Below are 18,939 nucleotides of genomic sequence, written 5' to 3' on the forward strand. Positions count from 1 at the left end.
CGAGTCCGTGTCTTTTCCTGTTCATTCCCCCTTGTTCTAGTTCAGACTTTATCCGTTTTGCTTGTCGTATGTCAGTGGCCTCCCCATTTCACCCCTCTCCCAACCATCTGCTCCCCCTTCTAAAGCATGTAGCTATGAATGTAAGGGAGCCCCCTGCTTACTTTGTAGAAGTCCTGTCTCAAGTCCTTGTCCCTCCAGTTGCCACTCAGAGCCCTTCCCAGTCTTCCCTCTTTACAGGCCCCCACATCTGATCCAGTCACAGAATTCCTTGGGATTTTTGGAGGGGAGATTCAGCCACCTCACCCCCCACTCCTGGACCCTTTGCACTTTGTGTGAGCCAGGACAGTGTTTAGGGTATGGGTGAAGAGTGAGGTGAGAGCCTGGGTGACTGGACAGCTGGACCCTGAGGAGCAGAGCAGCACCCCATGGCCTATGCTTTTTTTAGCAGTCTTATTGAGATGTAATTCACATACCATAAAATTCACTCATTTAAAGTATACAATTCAGTGGTATTGCAAATTGTTAAAACATACCTAACATAAAATTTTCATTTTAATCATTTTAAATGTGCAATCGAGTGACATCAGTTACAATTCACATTGTTATGCAGCCCATCACCACTACCTATTTCCAAAATTTTCTCATCATCCCAACCTGAAACTCTGGTTGTATTTTTAGGTGTGCCTGGTCATATAGGTTTAACTTTCTAAGAAACTACCAAAAACTGTATTCCATAGCATCCAGGCCCTTGCTTTTTAACAAAAACCATGCAGATATGCACCATTTTCTCTGCAAACGTTTTAGGACAATGTAAAAATTTATGAAATTTTGGCTTATAATTTTATCTATAGATTTTATTCCTTTTGTTCAGTAGTTCAGTTGTGTTTGACTCTTTGTGACCCCATGGACTGCAGCACATCAGGCTTCCCTGTCCTTCATTATCTTCGAGAGTTTACTCAAACTCATGTTCATTGAGTTAAAGATGCCACCCAACCATCTCATCCTCTGTTGCCCTCTTCTCCTGCCCTCAATCTTCCCCAGCATCAGGGTCTTTTCCAGTGAGTCAGCTCTTCACATCAGGTAATTAGAATATTGGAGTTTCAGCTTCAGCATCAGTCCTTCTGATGAATATTCGGGGCTGATTTTCTTTTAAGATTGACTGGTTTAATCTCTTTGCTGTCTGAGGGACTCTCAAGAGTCTTTTCCAGCACCACAGTTGAAAGCATCATTTCTTTGGTGCTCAGCCTTCTTTAGGGTCCAACTCTCACATCCATACATGACTACTGGACAAACCGTAGCTTTGACTCTACAGACCTTTGTTGGCAAAGTGATGTCTCTGCTTTTTAATAGGCTGTTCGGGTTTGTCATAGCTTTTCTTCCAAGGAGCAAGTGTCTTTTAATTTCATGGCTACAGTCACTGTCTGCAGTGTGTTTGGAGCCCAAGAAAATAAAGTCTATCACTGTTTCCATTGTTTCTCCATCTATTTGCCATGAAGCGTTGGGACCAATGCCAAGGTCTTCATTTTTTGAATGTTGAGTTTTAAGCCAGCTCTTTCACTCTCCTTTTTCACCTTCATCAAGAAGCTCTTTAGTTCTTCTTTGCTTTCTGCCATTAGGGTGGTATCATGTGTATATCTGAGGTTGTTGATATTTTTCCTGGCAATCTTGATTCCACCTTGTGATTCATCCAGCCTGGCATTTTGCATGATGTACTCTGCATGTAAGTTAAATAAGCAGAGTGACAATATGCAGCCTTGATGAACTCCTTTCCCAGTTTTGAACCAGTCCATTGTCCCATGTCTGGTTCTAACTGATGCTTTTTAACCTGCATACAGATTTCTCAGGAGGCAGGTATTCCCATCTCTTTTAAGAATTGTCCACAGTTTGTTGTGATCCAGACAGTCAAAGGCTTTAGTGTAGTCAGTGAAGCAGAAGTAGATGTTTTTTGGAATTCCCTTGCTTAATCTGTGATCTGACGGCCATTGGCAATTTGAGCTCTGGTTCCTCTGCCTCTTCTAAACCCACCTTGTACATCTGGAAATTCTCGGTTCATGTACTGTTGAAGCCTGGCTTGAAGGATTTAAGCATTATCTTGCTAGCATGTGAAATAACTGTGATTGTGCAGTAGTTTGAACATTCTTTGGCATTGCCCTTTTTTGAGGTTGGGATGAAAACTGACCTTTTCCAGTCCTGTGGCTACTGCTGAGTTTTATTTTTATTCCTAAGTCTATGTAAATCACCAATTACTTAGGTTTTATAGTAGTAATTTTTCATTTTGCAGTTTAATGTTTTTCTTTTCTGAATTAACAATGCTCCTTTAGCCTGTGTAGTTGCTGTCACCAGGGTGTGACACCCCTGGGACCCTGCCCGGAAGAGCTGCACCCTGGGTCTGTTGGGCAGAGGGGAGGGGGGTGTGGCATTCGCTGTGGCCAAGCACAGCTGCTGGCTCCTGTGGTTCCCAGCGCCCCGCCCCGCCTCCCCACAGGTGATCCGCAGGCACACGCTAGAAGAGAAGCTGCTCTGCCTGGTGCGGCACAGGGCGGGCCACCACTGCCAGAATGCCGTGATCGTCATCCTCATCCTGGCCTGGGAGGGCATCCCCCGCAGCCTCGGAGACACCCTCTACCAGGAGCTCACCGACACCCTCCGGAAGTACGGGAACCCCACCAGCCGGAGATGTGGCCTCAACGATGAGTATGTGGATGGTCCCAGTGGTTGGGGTGGGACATGGGGTCAGCACCCTGTGTGTTCCGCAGAGTTAGGACTGGGGTGGAAAGGGTGCTCACCCACAGAGCTGGCCTGAGGTCTGACCCTGGCTGGGGAGGGTCTCTTGACTCAGATTAGCTCTACTTTCTGCCCCAAATGGGCTCTGAGGCTCTAATAACGATGACAAGTGTGGAAACGTGTGTGAGTGCCCCACTAATCCTCCCCATTTTTTAAATTAAGGTATTTTTACTTACAATAAAATTCATCCTTTGAGGTATACAGTTTGAGGAATTTGACAGATGTTTATAGCCGTGTAGCCACCACCATGGAGAAGGCAATGGCACCCCACTCCAGTACTCTTGCCTGGAAAATCCCATGGACGGAGGAGCCTGGTAGGCTGCAGTCTATGGGGTCGCTAAGAGTCGGACACGACTGAGCGACTTCACTTTCACTTTTCACTTTCCTGCATTGGAGAAGGAAATGGCAACCCACTCCAGTATTCTTGCCTGGAGAATCGCAGAGATGAGGGAGCCTGGTGGGCTGCCGTCTCTGGGGTTGCACAGAGTCAGACACGACTGAAGCGACTTAGCAGCAGCAGCAGCAGCAACTACCACCACAATCAAGACATAGAACAGCTCCTTCAGCCCCAAACTCCACCATGCCCTCTATAGCCTGGGGCTCCCCTACACCCCTGGCAACCAAACACCTCGTTTCCTGTCTACGTAGGGTTGCCTTTATAAGAATGTCACATGAAGGGAACCGTGCAGCGGGTAGCCTCCTGAGTCCGGCTTCTTTTCCTGAGCACAGTGTTTCTCAGTTTCATCTATGGATGTGTGTATCAGGAGCTCATTCCTTTTCACCGCTGAGTAGTATTCCACCATGTGGATGCATCACAGTTTGTTTATTCATTCCCCAATTGAGGGGTATTTAGATTATTTCTGGATTTTATTAAGTGTTGAATGGTAATGTCATTGTTAATGTCTTTAAAGGCCTGTCAGCACCTGGGCCTGCAGGAAACAGGCATGTTCAAACTCTGTGGTTCGCATTATTCTCCGCTTTGAGTGGTCTGTTTTGAAGCTGTTTAAGATAGTAAAGTCATGGCAAAGTGTAAACCTGAGTGGGTTTTTGATTAGGTCCTTTCAGCCATCTCACACAACCCAGGTGCTTCTCCCAGCAGCAGACTCTCAGACCTTCAGACTCAGGAGTGGGAGCCCAACAGGCTACTCAGAACTGGTCCTCTGCCCACAAGGGTAGAGACTTGGGAAAGGAGTTGAGGGGAGGGAATGATGTCATCCCAATAGTGGGAGGCTGGCGGATGCCAGGCAACAGCAGGGCCTCCCCCTCAGGGAGGGGAAAATTCCAGAACAAAAAATGTGCTTTGGATGCCTAACGTGTTGTATGTTGCAGCCGGACCTGCGCTTGCCAAGGCAAAGACCCAAACACCTGTGGTGCCTCCTTCTCCTTCGGTTGTTCCTGGAGCATGTACTTCAATGGCTGCAAATATGCTCGGAGCAAGACTCCTCGCAAGTTCCGCCTCGCAGGGGACAACCCCAAAGAGGTGAGCAGAGCCCCATAGGGAGCCCAGGACCTTCCCACTCACCCTGTTCCACCTGCTGCCTCCAACAGTCCAGATGGCACACAGGATTAGTGCACTGAGGCTCAGATGTGCAGAAAATGGAACTTCCTTTTTTTTTTTAACTGACCTTATCTTGCAGTGAAATAAGTTATGTGATGTGATGTGGAAGGATATAACAAATGAAAAATTAGACTTACCAATTACAGGTACCTCAGGCTCTTGCAGTTAGAAAAGTCTCCTTAAGGTAAATGTTCTGATTCCTCATTAGAATGTGGCCCTCTTAAGGGTTATCACTTCCGTCCATTCTTTGCAAGATGTCTTCCTGGGTGTGAGGTGTGGCAGGGAGAGGGGCCTCAGGCCACCTTTCGGCTGATGCTAGACTTCCCTCATCCTGCCTGGCCGCTGGGGACATGTCTCTGTGCAGTTGTCCAGTTGTCCAGGTCGTTGCTCTCCCCTGCTGGACACGTGGTGTGGTCCTTGGGCACTGGACTGGCAGCCACATGATGTTGCCTCTAGGCCTGAGGCCTCCTTCTGCCCTCCGGAGCTTTTCCTCAACCCAGTAACAACAGGACAAGGGTCTCAGGGTCTCCTCCGCAGGCTGAGCATAGGCTGGGAGCCAGGAGTGTCCAGCCAGGCTGCCTCCCCCTCTGCCACTTCCCCTCTGTTGCCTTGGTTGGGCAGGCCATCCCGAGGGGCTCTCCCCTAGAAGTCCAGAGGCAAAGCCAGGCACGGGCTGCAGTGGGCTCCCCATCCTGCCTCCCTGCTGAGCCTCCCTTCCTCATGCCTCTGCTACTGCAAGGACGGGGGTACTGGATCTGGGCAGTACCTTGATCCCACTTTCTACCTTCCAGCTCTCTCCAAGCTCCTTGTACCAGAAGGGCTTCCCCCCTTTTCAGGGGGCAAGGACTCCTGGGGTACATTTTTTTCCCTAAACCACATATAAATTTCTATGCTCAAACTTCCAAGCTCTGCTTTTCAGAAATAAAAGGAAGCAGCACGTCCAAATTTAGAAGCTCTTTTTTCTTCTTTCAAAGGCAGCTTTTTTGACTGTTACATAACCTAGTCTGAGTCTAATTTGATGCTAGACTTTTATTTATGGCAGCACCCTGCCTCCCTCAGAAGCAGCAAATGCAGTTGCTTCAATGAATGAAGGAGTCTCAGAGCCACCAGGAACTAGGAATTATCATGAATGAAAGCGGTACATGGAAAACGAATATTTCCTCTGTTCCATCAGCTACCATTTCCTGTGCGCCTACTAAGTGCTGGGTACTCTGCCCAGAAGCTCACGAGTATCGCAGTTAATCTACGGCGCCTGAGACTCTAGGCACTGTTACTGCTCCCTTTACAGGTGAGGCAGATGGCTTGCCTGAGGCTGTGTGGCAGTGTCAGCATTTAACCCTGGCCTGTGTTTCCCCAGAGCTCACAGTCCTCACCCCTATGTTGAGCTGGCTTCAGGCCCCCTGTGCTTGTGGAAGCATCTGGGAGGTAGCCAGGGAGGTGCAGTGAGGCTGGCTGGTAGCTCTGCTGCCCCACTGGACAGACAGCTGAGCCATTGGTCTCACCCTTCTATTTCTAATTCTGTGAGTTTGACTTTTTCCTTCCCTCTTCCTCCTCGTTCTTCTCTGTAAACTCTTCATCCTGTGCTCAAGGCTGGCTCGGAGCCCCTGTAGTCCTACTTGGTACCCTCAGTGGGCTAGAGAAAGGCTGTGAATACCTTAAACTCTCTGTTTAGGGGCTGCTTCATTGAGGTCAGCACTGTCTGGTGGAACTTTCTGTGATAATGGAAATGTTCTCTGTAGAGAACAGCCAGCCACAGGAACCACATGTAATCACTGAGCATTTGAAATGTAGCTAATACAGTGGAGGGGCTGAATTTTTTATTTTATTTAATTTTAATTAAAATTAACTTATGCTTCAGTAGCCGCACGTGGCTTGTGAACTAAACACCTGACATGGTGCGCGTCCTAAAGGATAGAACGTTGAGCCTGTCTGTGTACTTGGCTCATGACGGGCGCTGGGCCTGGCTGGCTGTGGGACTCCTAGCGCAGGCCTCAGCCGCCCCTCCCTGCCTCTGTTTACCTGTCTGGACCACAGCAGGAAGGATCCACACTTGCTGCTCATGCCCGTACACGCCTGCCATCCCCTCCTCTGACCAGGGGTGTTGAGCGAGTGCTTAGTAAGAGCAGGAACCTGTTCTAGGTGTTCTGAGTGGCACTGGGCTGGAGCCTGGAGAGCAGGTGCTTGGTAGTCAAGGCGACCAGACTCTCAGGAGTGTCTTCTCTGGTGAGCTTCAGCATCTCCAGCTTTAAGTCAGACCTGGCCCCATACCCTTCCCGGAGGAAACACTGTTAAGATACCTGACAGCCCCTTACTTCTTACCTTGCCACCGGGAGCCCAGCAGAGGTTCTAGAATGGAGGTGGATTTCCAGGGTGCAGAATTTACCAGGCGGAGCTGCTCTGGGGGTGTGTGACCATTCTTATCTCCACAGGAAGAAGTGCTCCGGAAGAGTTTCCAGGACCTGGCCACTGAAGTTGCTCCCCTGTATAAGCGGCTGGCGCCCCAGGCCTATCAGAACCAGGTACTGGGTCTTGGGCTGTTCTCTGCCCACATGGCACCCCATCTCTGCCCAGCTCCCTGCTGTGTGGCAGTGGCAGAGTGGGCTCCTGACGGGAAAAGCCCAGCCAGTGCTACAGCAGCGATGTAGGTCTTTGTTAAGACCTCTTGTTTACACCAGGCTCACCACCCCCCAGACTGTCTTTCCTCTATCCTTAGTCTTTATCTCTGTCCCCTTCATAATCCGCCATGTCCTCTGCTCTGGTTTCTACTGAGGAGGCTTGAGTTTCTCTCATCAGTCACCTCTGCACTCCGTAGATGAGGCAAGGGGGACTTGAGATAACCCAGAAGGAAGTAACCCCTGCAGGGGCTTCAGCCATAAAACCTCCCTCCTGCAGCCCACGTACAAGACAGCTGTGTTCCTTAACCTCCTCCCTCCGTCCTTCCCTCTGTGCCCCTGGCCTCCCCCATGCCAAGTCAGGGCCGTTCATCTCAGGTCGCTTGAGCAGCTCTCCTTGGCAATCTACACAGGTGACCAATGAGGAAATAGCGATTGATTGCCGTCTGGGGCTGAAGGAAGGGCGGCCCTTCTCAGGGGTCACAGCCTGCATGGACTTCTGTGCCCACGCCCACAAGGACCAGCATAACCTCTACAATGGGTGCACAGTGGTAAGAAAGCCTGTGAGCTGTCACAGCCCCACCTATGAGATGATCCTGGGAGGGGGCACACACCTGCTCTGTGTGGATAGGTGGGCTCAAGGCTGGGAGCGACCCTGCCACACTGCCTGCTTCCGCCAACTTCTTTGGGAAATGCAGGGACAGGGCTGGTTTGGGTGGATGCTGCAGAATGCAGCCTCTTGGGCACCTAGTGTGCCCCAGTTAGCTGAAGTGTGTGGTTCCAGGTCTCTCTGAACACTTGGATTTAAGTCCAAACAGTCTCTTGACTCATTCATTGGGCAAATGTTTATTGTGCCCCAGGTACTGCTCTAGATGCTGGGGAATAAAATGGACAGTGTGCTGCCCAAGTATGTGATATAATGTCCAGTAGCAGTGAAGGCTGTGAGGAGACGATACGGCAGGGTAAGGGATGAGATGAGCACAGACGCTATTTTAGATGAAGTGGAGGGAGCCTTGTCTGGGAATGGGCACCTGAGCAGAGATGTGGACGTAAGGGACCGAATGGGCGAGGGTGGAGGAGGGGAGCTCCAGGACCAGCAGAGGCGAAGGCTCAGAGGAGTGAGATTAGAGGGCAGGCAGGGCTGGGGTCTCAGGGAGCATGGGGGGCTGGGAGGGCTCTGGGGTGTGCTCTGAGTGTGATGGGAAGTCCTGGAAGGCCTTTCAGCTGGGAATGCTAAGATCTCACTTATAAAGTCAGAAGCACTCTCTTGCTGCTGCAGATGGAGAATAAAATATGTTGCAGTAGGGGTGGGTGGGGGAGAACCAGAGCAAGCAGGCCAGGTAGAGGCCGGGACAGTTGTCCAGAGGTGACAGACAGAGCTTGGGCAGAAGTGAGAATTGGGGTGGGGAGTAATTGGACAGGTTTGAGATGATTTTGAAGGCATAGCTGAGGGTATTTTTTGCTCATGGCCTGGACATGGGCTGTGTGAATTTCTTGAGCAACTAGGCAAGTGTGAGTGTTATTTACTGAGATGTAGAATATCAGGAGAAGACCAGTTTAGGGTGAAAATCAACAATTCTGTTTTGACAGACACAGACTCACAGACTTGGAAAACAAACTTACGGTTGCTGGGGAGTAAGGTTGGGAGAAAGGAATAGTCGGGGGGTTTGGGGTGGACAGGTACACACTGCTGTATTTAAAATGGGTAACCAACAGGGACCTACCATATAGGAGAGGAAACTTTACTCAATGTTATGGCAGCCTGGGTGGGAAGGGAGCTTGGGGGAGACTGGATACGTGTATGTGTATGGCTGAGTCCCTTTGCTGTCCACCTGAAACTATCACAACATAGTTAATTGGCTGTACTCCAATATAAAACTAGAAAGTTCTTTTAAACATGAAGAAAATTCTGTTTTGAGACGCCTTCTAGATGTCCAGGCGGAGATGTAGAGTAGGCTGGGAAAAAGAAGGGTCTAGAGAAATGGAGGTGAGACTAGAGAGCACTCAGCGCATAATTAGGGCCATGAGCCTGGATGCAGGTCCCAGAAGAGAGAGTACAAGATGGAGAAGGGAGGAGGTTTGGGCTTGGGTGGGGGCACCCTGCAAGGAGTGATGTGGCTCTCTTCTCTGCTTTTTACCTAGGCTCTGGGAGACAGGGCCCCCAGGGGGCTGTGGAAGAGACAAGGGCACTGGCATGTTCAACTAAAGAGGAACTCCTAGGATCAGTGTAGCTTCTGCCCCCATGGGATGAACGGCCCAACCGTGGGATTTCACTTCCCCATCTTGTCCCCCTTTCCCACGTTCAAGACCAAAAAGCAAGATGAGGCAGGCTTCTGTCTACACTGCACCGTGAGGATTTTGTAGCTGAAATACAGAGAAGGAGGGGGCCCTTCAGGGTTAGGAAAGGAGCAGGGAAGGACAGACCACTGGGAGATAAGAGCACAGTCAGGTTATTTGGATCCCATCTCTTCCAGAATGAAGTGAAAAATAAGTTTTTTCCAAAATGAATGATGGGTTTTTTTCCTACCTGAACAATTATTATTAAAAGAATTTAATAATATGAGAAAGTATGAAGTAAAAATTGCCTGGCGTCTGATAGATAACCTGTGTTAGCAGTGTGATGGCCATCCATTCAGATACCTGGATATGTGTGTGTGTGCACAGCTGTATACGTTTTACACAGGTGGATGTGCTGTTCCATGGCCGTGCTTCCCTGAACTCAGGAGCATGCGGTGGATAGCTTTCTGGGCTGGTGGATATCAGTTTACTTCAGCATGTTCTAAGGCTCTGTGTGTGGCCCTGTCACCGTTTACTAGCCAGTCCCCTGTGGATGGACAGTACTTTCAGACTCCTTTCCATAAACCACAGGGAGGGTGTCCTCAATACAGCTTTGTGCAGTGGCCCCAGGAAAAGGACACTTACAGCCTTTGGCGTGCTAATTTGGCAGCTTACTGGGCAGCAGTAGGGTTGGTCAGGAGGCAGAGAGGGGAGAGAATGGCCCACAGCTTTATTGGGGATTTCATAAAGTGGAATGAGCAAAGCAGGATAAATAAGCTGAGTAAGTTTAGAGTGGATGGTTTGAATAATTTCTTTAGGCTCTGGGCTTTAGAGGTGGTCTCTATGGGGTGATTTAAGACAGGGAGAGTATTTGGTGTGTGTGAGTTTGATAAAGGAGATGGTTGGGGTGGGATAGATTGGTTTATGTATCAAAGTTGCATTGGCAGCGGGTCATTTGCTGCCTATAGGAATTAGCTAGGCTTCCCAGGTGTCACTAGAGGTAAAGAACCCACCTGCCAATGCAGGAGACGTAAGAGATACAGGTCAGTCCCTGAGTTGGGAAGATCCCCTGGAGGAGAGCATGGCAACCCACTCCAGGATTTTTTCCTGGAGAATCCAATGGACAGGCGGGCTACATCCATAGGGTCGCAAAGAGTCGGTCACAACTAAAGCAACTGAGTGTGCAGTCTTAGGGAGGGTCAGTCCCTTCAAGATCAAGGCCCCAAATGTTAGAACATCAAAAATTCAGAAAATAAAATATAGTCAATACAAGAGTAAAAAGAGTAAACAGAAAAAAATCAGACCGCCTTAGTAATCAGAGAAGCATATTCCAGTGGCGAGATACATTTTGATAACAAGTGAAAAGTTTTAAATGAATGGCAAAAATGTCAACAAAAGTGTAGGAAATTTGAAAATTCTGCCAGTGTGAGCGAAGCATTGATGCTAAATCGTTTTGGAGCCCAGTTTGGTAGTATGTGGCAGTTCTTCATAGTGTTGATCCCAGGGAATTAAGTATCTTAGAAAATTCAGTGAAAGAATAGAAGTATTACTTATGATAGGAAAAAATGAGAAACAGGTTTAAATAGTCGTGAGGAATTAGTTAAAGAGATTAACACATTGATATAATGGAATAATATAGTGTGGCTCTTAAATCGTATTGGGAAAGAATATCTAACATGTAAGAAGATATACTGTGTAAGAAAAGGTTATTCTAAAACTGTGCATAATATGGGCTTCCCTGGGGGCTCAGTCAGTAAAGAATCCGCCTGCAATGCGGGAGACCTGGATTCGATCCCTGGGTTGGGAAGATCCCCTGGAGGAGGGCATGGTAACCCACTCTAGTATTCTTGCCTGGAGAATCCCGTGGACAGAGGAGCCTTGTGGGCTACATTCCATGGGGTTGCAAAAAGTCAGACACAACTGGGTGACTAAGCACACAGCACGTACATAGCATAAATGATCCTATTTAATTATTAAACAGTGAACACGTCTATGACCAAGTATATGTATAGGTTATTTCTAGTGGGTGGGATTATGGAGCTAATTTTCATGTCCTTTGTGTTGCTGTAAATTTTCTACCACCAGCACGTACAATTTTCAATTTTAAGAAGAAAAGGAGATGAGTGTTGAGGGCAAGAAGGACAGTGGTTGAAGGTCCAAGGTCTGGGTAATAACGTGTCCTGGCAGTGATGACAGTGGAGGGCAGAGCACGTCTCCCTGTCCTGACCTGGTCCCTTTCTGGCTGTTTGACCCAGAGCCAGTCATCTCATCCCCTCTCAGCCTTGTTAGGCAAAGTGAATGGATGTGCGTTGAAAACTGTCAAGCAAACTCTAAATGTTGGTGATACTGTTACTGTATAAACCAAGACAAGTGTGCTTTTTAGATACTCTGAAAAGTGATAATGGATAGCTGGGGTTGGGACTGTCTGGGGAAGGGGACAGCCTTGTATGTGGGCTGCTCAGCCCCTCCCTCTCAGTGTCGGGCTCCCCCAAGCCCTTCTCTCTGCTTGAGGCAGGTCTGCACTCTGACCAAGGAAGACAATCGCTGCGTGGGCAAGATCCCTGAGGACGAGCAGCTGCACGTGCTCCCCCTGTACAAGATGGCCAGCACAGACGAGTTCGGCAGTGAGGAGAACCAGAACGCCAAGGTGGGCAGTGGGGCCATCCAGGTGCTCACCGCCTTCCCCCGTGAGGTCCGGCGCCTGCCCGAGCCTGCCAAGTCCTGCCGCCAGCGGCAGCTTGAAGCCAGGAAGGCGGCAGCCGAGAAGAAGAAGGTTCAGAAGGAGAAGCTGAGCACTCCTGAGAAGATCAAGCAGGAGGCCCTGGAGCTGGCTGGCATCACCACTGACCCAGGTGTGTGGGGAGAGGGTGCCCAGCAGGGGTGGCACAGCGCCGTCGGGTCAGGGGCCCCTTACCACCCCTCTTCCTGCCTTGAGATAGAATTCCAGACAGAAAAGTACTGGAATCTCTCAGCCATCTGAACCATCAGTTTTGTCGGTCAGCAACAGAGGACCCCAGACCCGATGGGAGGCACCTGGGAGACAAGTGCACGGAGGTCCCCCATCTTCCCAGAGGGCAGCTGAGTGTCCCCCAGCCCGCCCTCTCCCCTCGCAGCGGGGCAGCAGGGCCTTCGGTGTGGGGCAGCCCTGATCTCTGCAGCAGCTGGCACAGGGGCGCTTCAGTGAGGACAGGTGGGCGTCTGCTTGGGCTGGGGGGCCGAGAGCTCTGCCAGCCGCTCTCCCAGGGCTTCCTCGGGGCCAGGCCAATCTGAGCGGTGCCAGGAGCAAGCCCAGCCTCACACGTCTTGCCTGCCTGGCTGAGGAAATCTCTCAGGAGAAGAGGAAGCTTCTGTGGCGGTGGTTCTCTGTGCTCCTTCTCTGTCTCACCTCCTGTCTTCCTCAGGCCTTTCTCTGAAGGGTGGATTGTCCCAGCAAAGCCTGAAACCCTCCCTCAAGGTGGAGCCGCAGAGCCCCTTCAGCTCCTTCAAGTACAGCGGCAACACGGTGGTGGAGAGCTACTCGGTGCTGGGCAGCTGCCGGCCCTCCGACCCGTACAGTGTGAACAGCGTGTACTCCTGCCACTCCCACTATGCACAGCCCGGTCTGGCTGCCGTCAACGGCTTCCACTCCAAGTATGCGCTTCCGGCGTTCAGCTACTACGGCTTCCCATCCAGTAACCCGGTCTTCCCCTCTCAGTTCCTGGGTGCTGGTGCCTGGGGGCACAGTGGCAGCAGCAGCAGTTTTGAGAAGAAGCCAGACCTCCACGCTCTGCACAACAGCCTGAGCCCGGCCTACGGTGGTGCTGAGTTTGCCGAGCTGCCCGGTCAGGCTGTTCCCACAGACACCCACCACCCCGCTTCTCACCACCAGCAGCCTGCTTATCCAGGCCCCAAGGAGTATCTGCTTCCGAAGGCCCCCCAGATCCACCCAGTGTCCAGGGACCCATCTCCCTTTGCACAGAGCTCCAATTGCTACAACAGATCCATCAAGCAAGAGCCAGTAGACCCTCTGCTCCACACTGAATCTGTATCCAGAGAGCCTGGCAAGATGGGCAAAACACCTTTGCCTGAGGCATCTCAGAACGGGGGTCCCAGTCATCTATGGGGACAGTACTCAGGAGGCCCAGGCATGTCCCCCAAGAGGACTAACGGCGTGGGTGGCAGCTGGGGCGTGTTCCCTCCTGTGGAGAGCTCTGCTGTTATCCCTGATAAGCTCGGTTCTTTTGGGGGTGCCTGCCTGACCCCTTCCCACTTCCCTGATGGCCAGCATCAGTGGGGGTTGTTTCCTGGCGAGGGACAGCAGCCAGCCCCCCAGCCTGGAGGACGGCTGCGAGGCAAGCCGTGGAGCCCCTGCAAGTTTGGAAGCAATGCCTCGGCCTTGGCTGGGCCCGGCCTGACTGAGAAGCCGTGGGGGGTAGGGGCAGGGGATTTCAGCTCCGCCCTGAAAAGTGGTCCTGGATTCCAAGACAAGCTGTGGAGCCCCTTGAAAGGGGAGGAGGGGCGGATTCCAACCCCGGGGGCAAGCCAGCTGGACAAAGCCTGGCAGTCCTTCGGCATGCCCCTGGGCCCCAGTGAGAAGCTGTTTGGGGCCCTGAAGTCCGAGGAGAAGCTGTGGGATCCCTTCAGCCTGGAGGAGGGGACGGCAGAGGGGTCCCCGAACAAGGGGCTGGTGAAGGAGGAGAAGGGCGCCGGTGGGGCGGAGGAGGAGGAGGAGCTGTGGTCGGACAGCGAGCACAACTTCCTGGACGAGAACATCGGCGGCGTGGCCGTGGCCCCCGCCCACGGCTCCATCCTCATCGAGTGTGCCCGGCGGGAGCTGCACGCCACCACGCCCCTCAAGAAGCCCAACCGCTGCCACCCCACCCGCATCTCGCTGGTCTTCTACCAGCACAAGAACCTCAACCAGCCCAACCACGGGCTGGCGCTCTGGGAGGCCAAGATGAAGCAGCTGGCGGAGAGGGCGCGGGCACGACAGGAGGAGGCCGCCCGGCTGGGCCTGGGCCATCAGGAGGCCAAGCTCTACGGGAAGAAGCGCAAGTGGGGGGGCGCCGTGGTCCCTGAGTCCCAGCATAAGGAGAAGAAGGGGATGGTCCCCACCCGGCAGGCGCTGGCCGTGCCCACGGACTCAGCGGTCACTGTGTCCTCCTACGCCCACACGAAGGTCACCGGCCCCTACAGCCGCTGGATCTAGGTGCCAGGGAGCCAGGGAGCCAGCGTACCTCAGCGTCGGGCCCGGCCCGAGCTGCCTCTGTGGTGCTTTCGCCCTCACGCCTGGGGGCGGGTTGGGGGTGCAGAAGTCTTTTTATCTATATATACATATATAGATACGCATATATATGTATTTATGGTCCAAACCTCAGAACTGACCCGCCCCACCCTTACCCACCCCCCCCAACTTCCCCAGCACTTTGAAGAAGAAACTACGGCTGTCGGGTGATTTTTTTCGTGATCTTAATATTTATATCTCCACATTGGTTTTTTTTTTTCCTCCCTTGTTTGGGGGGCTTTTATTTTCTCTTGTTTTTAAAACTCTATCCTTGTATATCACAATAATGGAAAGAAAGTTTATAGTGTCCTTTCACAAAGGAGTAGTTTTAAATTCCATTTAAAATGTGTATTTATTGGATTTTTTTTAAGTGACAATTGTAATGGTAAACGATCGGCAGGAAAGGCCAGAAGCACTCATTCCTGCCCAGTTGTGCTGGGCCTGGTGAGCCTGGCCCTCTTGGGAGATGACGAGGTTCTCTCAGCCATCGGCCCCTCATGAGCCAAGTGCAGGCTGTAGCCACCCACTGCGTGCCCCTGACAGACACCCTTCCCTTCGGGGAGGGAGCCCTCAGGACAGCTTCCATCCTCTTCAGTAGGATGGGAGAATCTGTAGAGGAACACCTGGGGTCCCTTTTCCAGTCACCGGCTTGGAGTCGGGTATGGGGGGCAGGCGCACCCCAGGCCAGGCACCTGAGATGCTGGCATAGATTTCCCCCGAAACCAGGTTGGAAGTAGATAGCTTCAAGCTTGCTAGTCTCCACACTGAATCCTCTCTGTCCGTTAGCTATCAAGTCACGTGGTACCGTGGTCCCCTCGGCAGCACCTCGGGACGGAGCTGGAATCGAGAGGTTCTCAGGAGCCTTTTTCCACCAAGCTGACTAGCCAATGAATACTGGCTGAAGGAATTTGTCTTAGTGGCAGGTTTTAAAACAAACAAAAAAATGCCTCCAAAGTCGATGCTGATACTGAAAAGGGCTACTGTATCTTTAAGAACAAGAAGTCGAACCCAAGCTGTGAAAAGCCGGCAGAGCCTGGTGCTGTAGTGCTGTGCTGGGACTTCCTTGGTCGGGCAGGCCGCACCCGCGGGAACTCTGCACAGCAGTGTGACAGCAGGAACGCATCTCCTTATCCCTGGATTTCACATTGGACAATGGTGCATGCCTCACACCTGAGCCCACCCCCTCCATGCTATCATTTGAGGAGTGGGCCTACCCTTAACAAGTTTTAAATGCAAGAGTCAAACATTTTCAGCAGGTAGCTATGATTTTCCTCCCTATTTGGTGCCATTTCTCTATTTGGTCATTTTCTCCTTTCCTTCCTCCCCTCTCCACCCACTTGAACATGCCCATTCTAAAATTCTGGTGCATTCGTTCAGTTCTTTGAAATGAGAATGTGGTGCTTAATTTTTTTGACATTTGTTAAGAGAGGTTGGGCCTGACAGGTAGGAAGCAACATCCGTCGACAGCAAGTCAGACTTCTTGGAGTGTTTGTTCTTCCTGTGGTATTAGCAGAAATGATGTCCAGCTACCCATGTGGATGTATGTGGTGCGTGAGAGGCTTCATAAGGACACAGAGGGGAATATGGCCACACAGTGATTGACAGCCAAACCCTGAGATAAACATCAGATATTTATTGAGCAGTTTTATTCAGATGTGGGTCTTCATAAAATGAGTTTAACAATCAGATGACGATGCTAAAGGCAAGTTCCTGAGCTTCCAGGTGCCTTGTGTAAGAGCTGAGAATTGACCCGCTGGGTGTTTACTGTAACTGTTCCAGAAGCACTGGCGGAGAGTCGCTGTGAGATATCCTAAGCATTTATGTGGTCTGGTTTTAATTGTAAATAGTGAAAAAAAATTTTTAAGCACTTTTGCCTAGATTTAAACAGCAACTTGAAAAAAGTATGTTTTAACATGTAATTGTGGGAGAAATTGTAAATAGTAGCTGAATATTTAACGTGCTTTGTCTAGCCTTCACTTTTATCATATTCTGTAAAGTTGCATTTATTTTACAGGACAAAAATGAAATTTATTGCTTTTGAAATAAATACCCAAGAGCTTATCAGGATTTCGAATTATTCAGAACTCAGATTTATAGGAAAACCTCTGACCTTCAGTTTGACAAGCTAAAGGAAGCAGAGTCTTTAATGAGCATGCTGATTTTCTAGTTTTGAGGAAAAGTTGGGTCCTTTAAATGCTATTTTGCTTAACGCATCAGTACTCTTATGCAGGTCTCATTTGACTCCGTGCTTAGGTAGATGCGGGGGTGCCTTGAAAACTTCATTTTAAATTATCTTAAACAAGAAATACAATATTTTACAAAACATTTGGAGAATGTGACCGTCTGTATGACCCGGGAAAGCCCCAGGTTGGCTGTTGGTTTGGAAGGTCCCGAGTGTAACCCAGGTGATTCTGATACTTGGCATGTATGAATCTCCTTGATGTGTGCTCAGTAGACTCTTCCCCTCATCACCCTTTGGTAGCAAAGCCATTAGATGAAAGGAGAAACCAATACAATCTAAAAGCATGTGATGTCTGTCCCCACCCCAGCCCAAACAGCCTTTGGTTCATAAATTCTAGATTAGCAAATAGGCTGCTGAGAAGTGAGTCAAGAGGCAGTCTCCATTGGACGTCCCCATGCCCTCCAGAATGGTGTTTCAGAGATTAGGTGGTGCTGTTGCCATGCTCAAGCCCATGCTGATTTTTACACACTACATGTATAACCTACCTCAAATCTCAGTCATTAAATTAGCATGCTTTAGACGTATGTTTAAAAAGTAACTATGCACAGCTCTTTATCCCCTCCCCCTTGCTGCTGAAGGTTTCTTAAAGAGAAAAATCGAATTTTTATTTTTTACTGGCACTATCATTTTTTAAGTCTGAAAGATGATTAACAGACATTTTTATCATGAGAAGAAAAATAAAGCCATTGCAACTAAAGAACCTAACAGCATGACCAAGTTTTAGGAATAATAGTACAGCAACAGAAATGATGGAGTCCTAGAGTCATCTCCCCCAGTGTGCCCTGTCCACAGATGCCATCCACATGCAGTGCAGACAGTTGGTTCTTCTTTTGTTTTCCCTGCCTTTTTCGCGTGCAAGGAAAGTACTTGCAAAGTGTTGTGCTAAGAAGTTTTTAAAATTAAAAAATCGCTTTGCGGCAGGTTCTCGCAAAATAACTGGTGCTAGCTCAAGAAACCGTTATCTAACCATCAGAAATCTTGACTGAAGTGTTTCATGGCTTTTGAGGTTTCTTGTTTTTGTTGTTGTTTGGTGTGTTTTCTGGCAGGGCCTAGGTTTCCCACACTCTGGCTTCATGGGTACTGCTTTGCCGTCTCACTAAGATGACAGGTGCGCATGGAAAGAGATCATACCCGCCCCTCTTGGTCCTTTCACCAGCCTCTTTTGGAAACAGTAGTTTGCAGAGCAAGGGACTTTAAAAGTGCTGAAGCAAGGAAAGAAGGAGCAGATCTTAATTGCTTTGTACCCGACAGCACTGGGTATGTGAGGACGGGTGACAGTGAGTAGATGGTAACCTGATTCCATTAAGAGAACCCAGCCAGGCTTCATGAAGTTGACCACCGCCAGATCTCACACCAGGGCAGTGCTGCGGAAAATTAAAATGATAGCCCCGACGTGCCTCAACCAATCTCTCTCCTTTTGTTACTGAAGTGTGTTTTATGGACTAGGAAGCATTTTTATGAATTGAAATAGTCTAAATAAAATGGTGCTATGGTGTTTTAATGTGATTGTCCCTGATCCTGTCCTGCTGAGGTGCTATCAAGGTTCTGAAACCACAACCAACCAAAAACAAGGTGGGCTCCAGTCTCTCTTGGCTTCTTCCCCCGCCCCCCTTTTGGTGCTGTCTCCTTAGACTTCTGTTTACGTGCTAGAACCTGCTCTGAGCAGTTTTTCTGTTTTGTTTTATTCTTCCCTTGCTGGCCAGACAGAAAGGCAAGTCTTGAAGGCAGCCAGCCCTCTTACTGGGGTGGGGAGTGGGCCTGCCTGGCTTGGAGGTGACGGGCACGCGGATTTCACATGTGTCCTCTTGGGTCTATCAAGAAAGGAAACGTGAAGGGGTCTTGGGGGGTTCTTTGGAGGAAGAGGAGTCGGGTGCTCCTGCGTCTTCTAACATGGCAGGCATTCTCATAGCCGACACGGGTTTCTTCCGCTGTCCAGGGTGCTGACTAGATGTCTCTGAGAGTTCCAAAGGTGCTCTGCAGGCCAGGGTGGGCCGGATGGGCCTCCTTCCTCCCCAGCACTGGCCAGGACCGTGGTGGGCAGGGGGCTCATTCCCTTGCTCCTCACAGCCTTTGCCCCAGCATTGCTTCTGCCTCTCATTGGTATCCCCTCGTGTTCAAACTAAAGGAAGGAGCTTTGCTCACTCGGTGCCACTGAGGCTGTTTTTAGTTGGTGCTATTCTAAATTTCTTCTTGGGTCCACAAA

The 18,939-nt window shown here is 50.1% G+C and overlaps 1 protein-coding gene across 2 annotated transcripts in view; it reads left to right on the forward strand.

Moving 5' to 3' along the window:
• The window catches only part of TET3 (tet methylcytosine dioxygenase 3), a 101,965-nt gene extending 87,546 nt beyond the window's left edge, over nt 1-14,419 (forward strand). For both annotated transcript variants that reach the window (XM_068982870.1, XM_068982877.1), the window contains exons 6-11: nt 2,486-2,694; nt 4,114-4,264; nt 6,772-6,861; nt 7,368-7,505; nt 11,747-12,083; nt 12,633-14,419. In XM_068982870.1, coding sequence (XP_068838971.1) covers nt 2,486-2,694; nt 4,114-4,264; nt 6,772-6,861; nt 7,368-7,505; nt 11,747-12,083; nt 12,633-14,419 — 2,712 coding nt within the window. The remainder of the gene's footprint in view (nt 1-2,485; nt 2,695-4,113; nt 4,265-6,771; nt 6,862-7,367; nt 7,506-11,746; nt 12,084-12,632) is intronic.
• The last annotated feature ends 4,520 nt before the right edge of the window (nt 14,420-18,939 follow it).

This window comes from Capricornis sumatraensis, chromosome 1 (assembly GCF_032405125.1).
Source record: "Capricornis sumatraensis isolate serow.1 chromosome 1, serow.2, whole genome shotgun sequence".
Classification (NCBI taxonomy): Eukaryota; Metazoa; Chordata; class Mammalia; order Artiodactyla; family Bovidae; genus Capricornis; species Capricornis sumatraensis.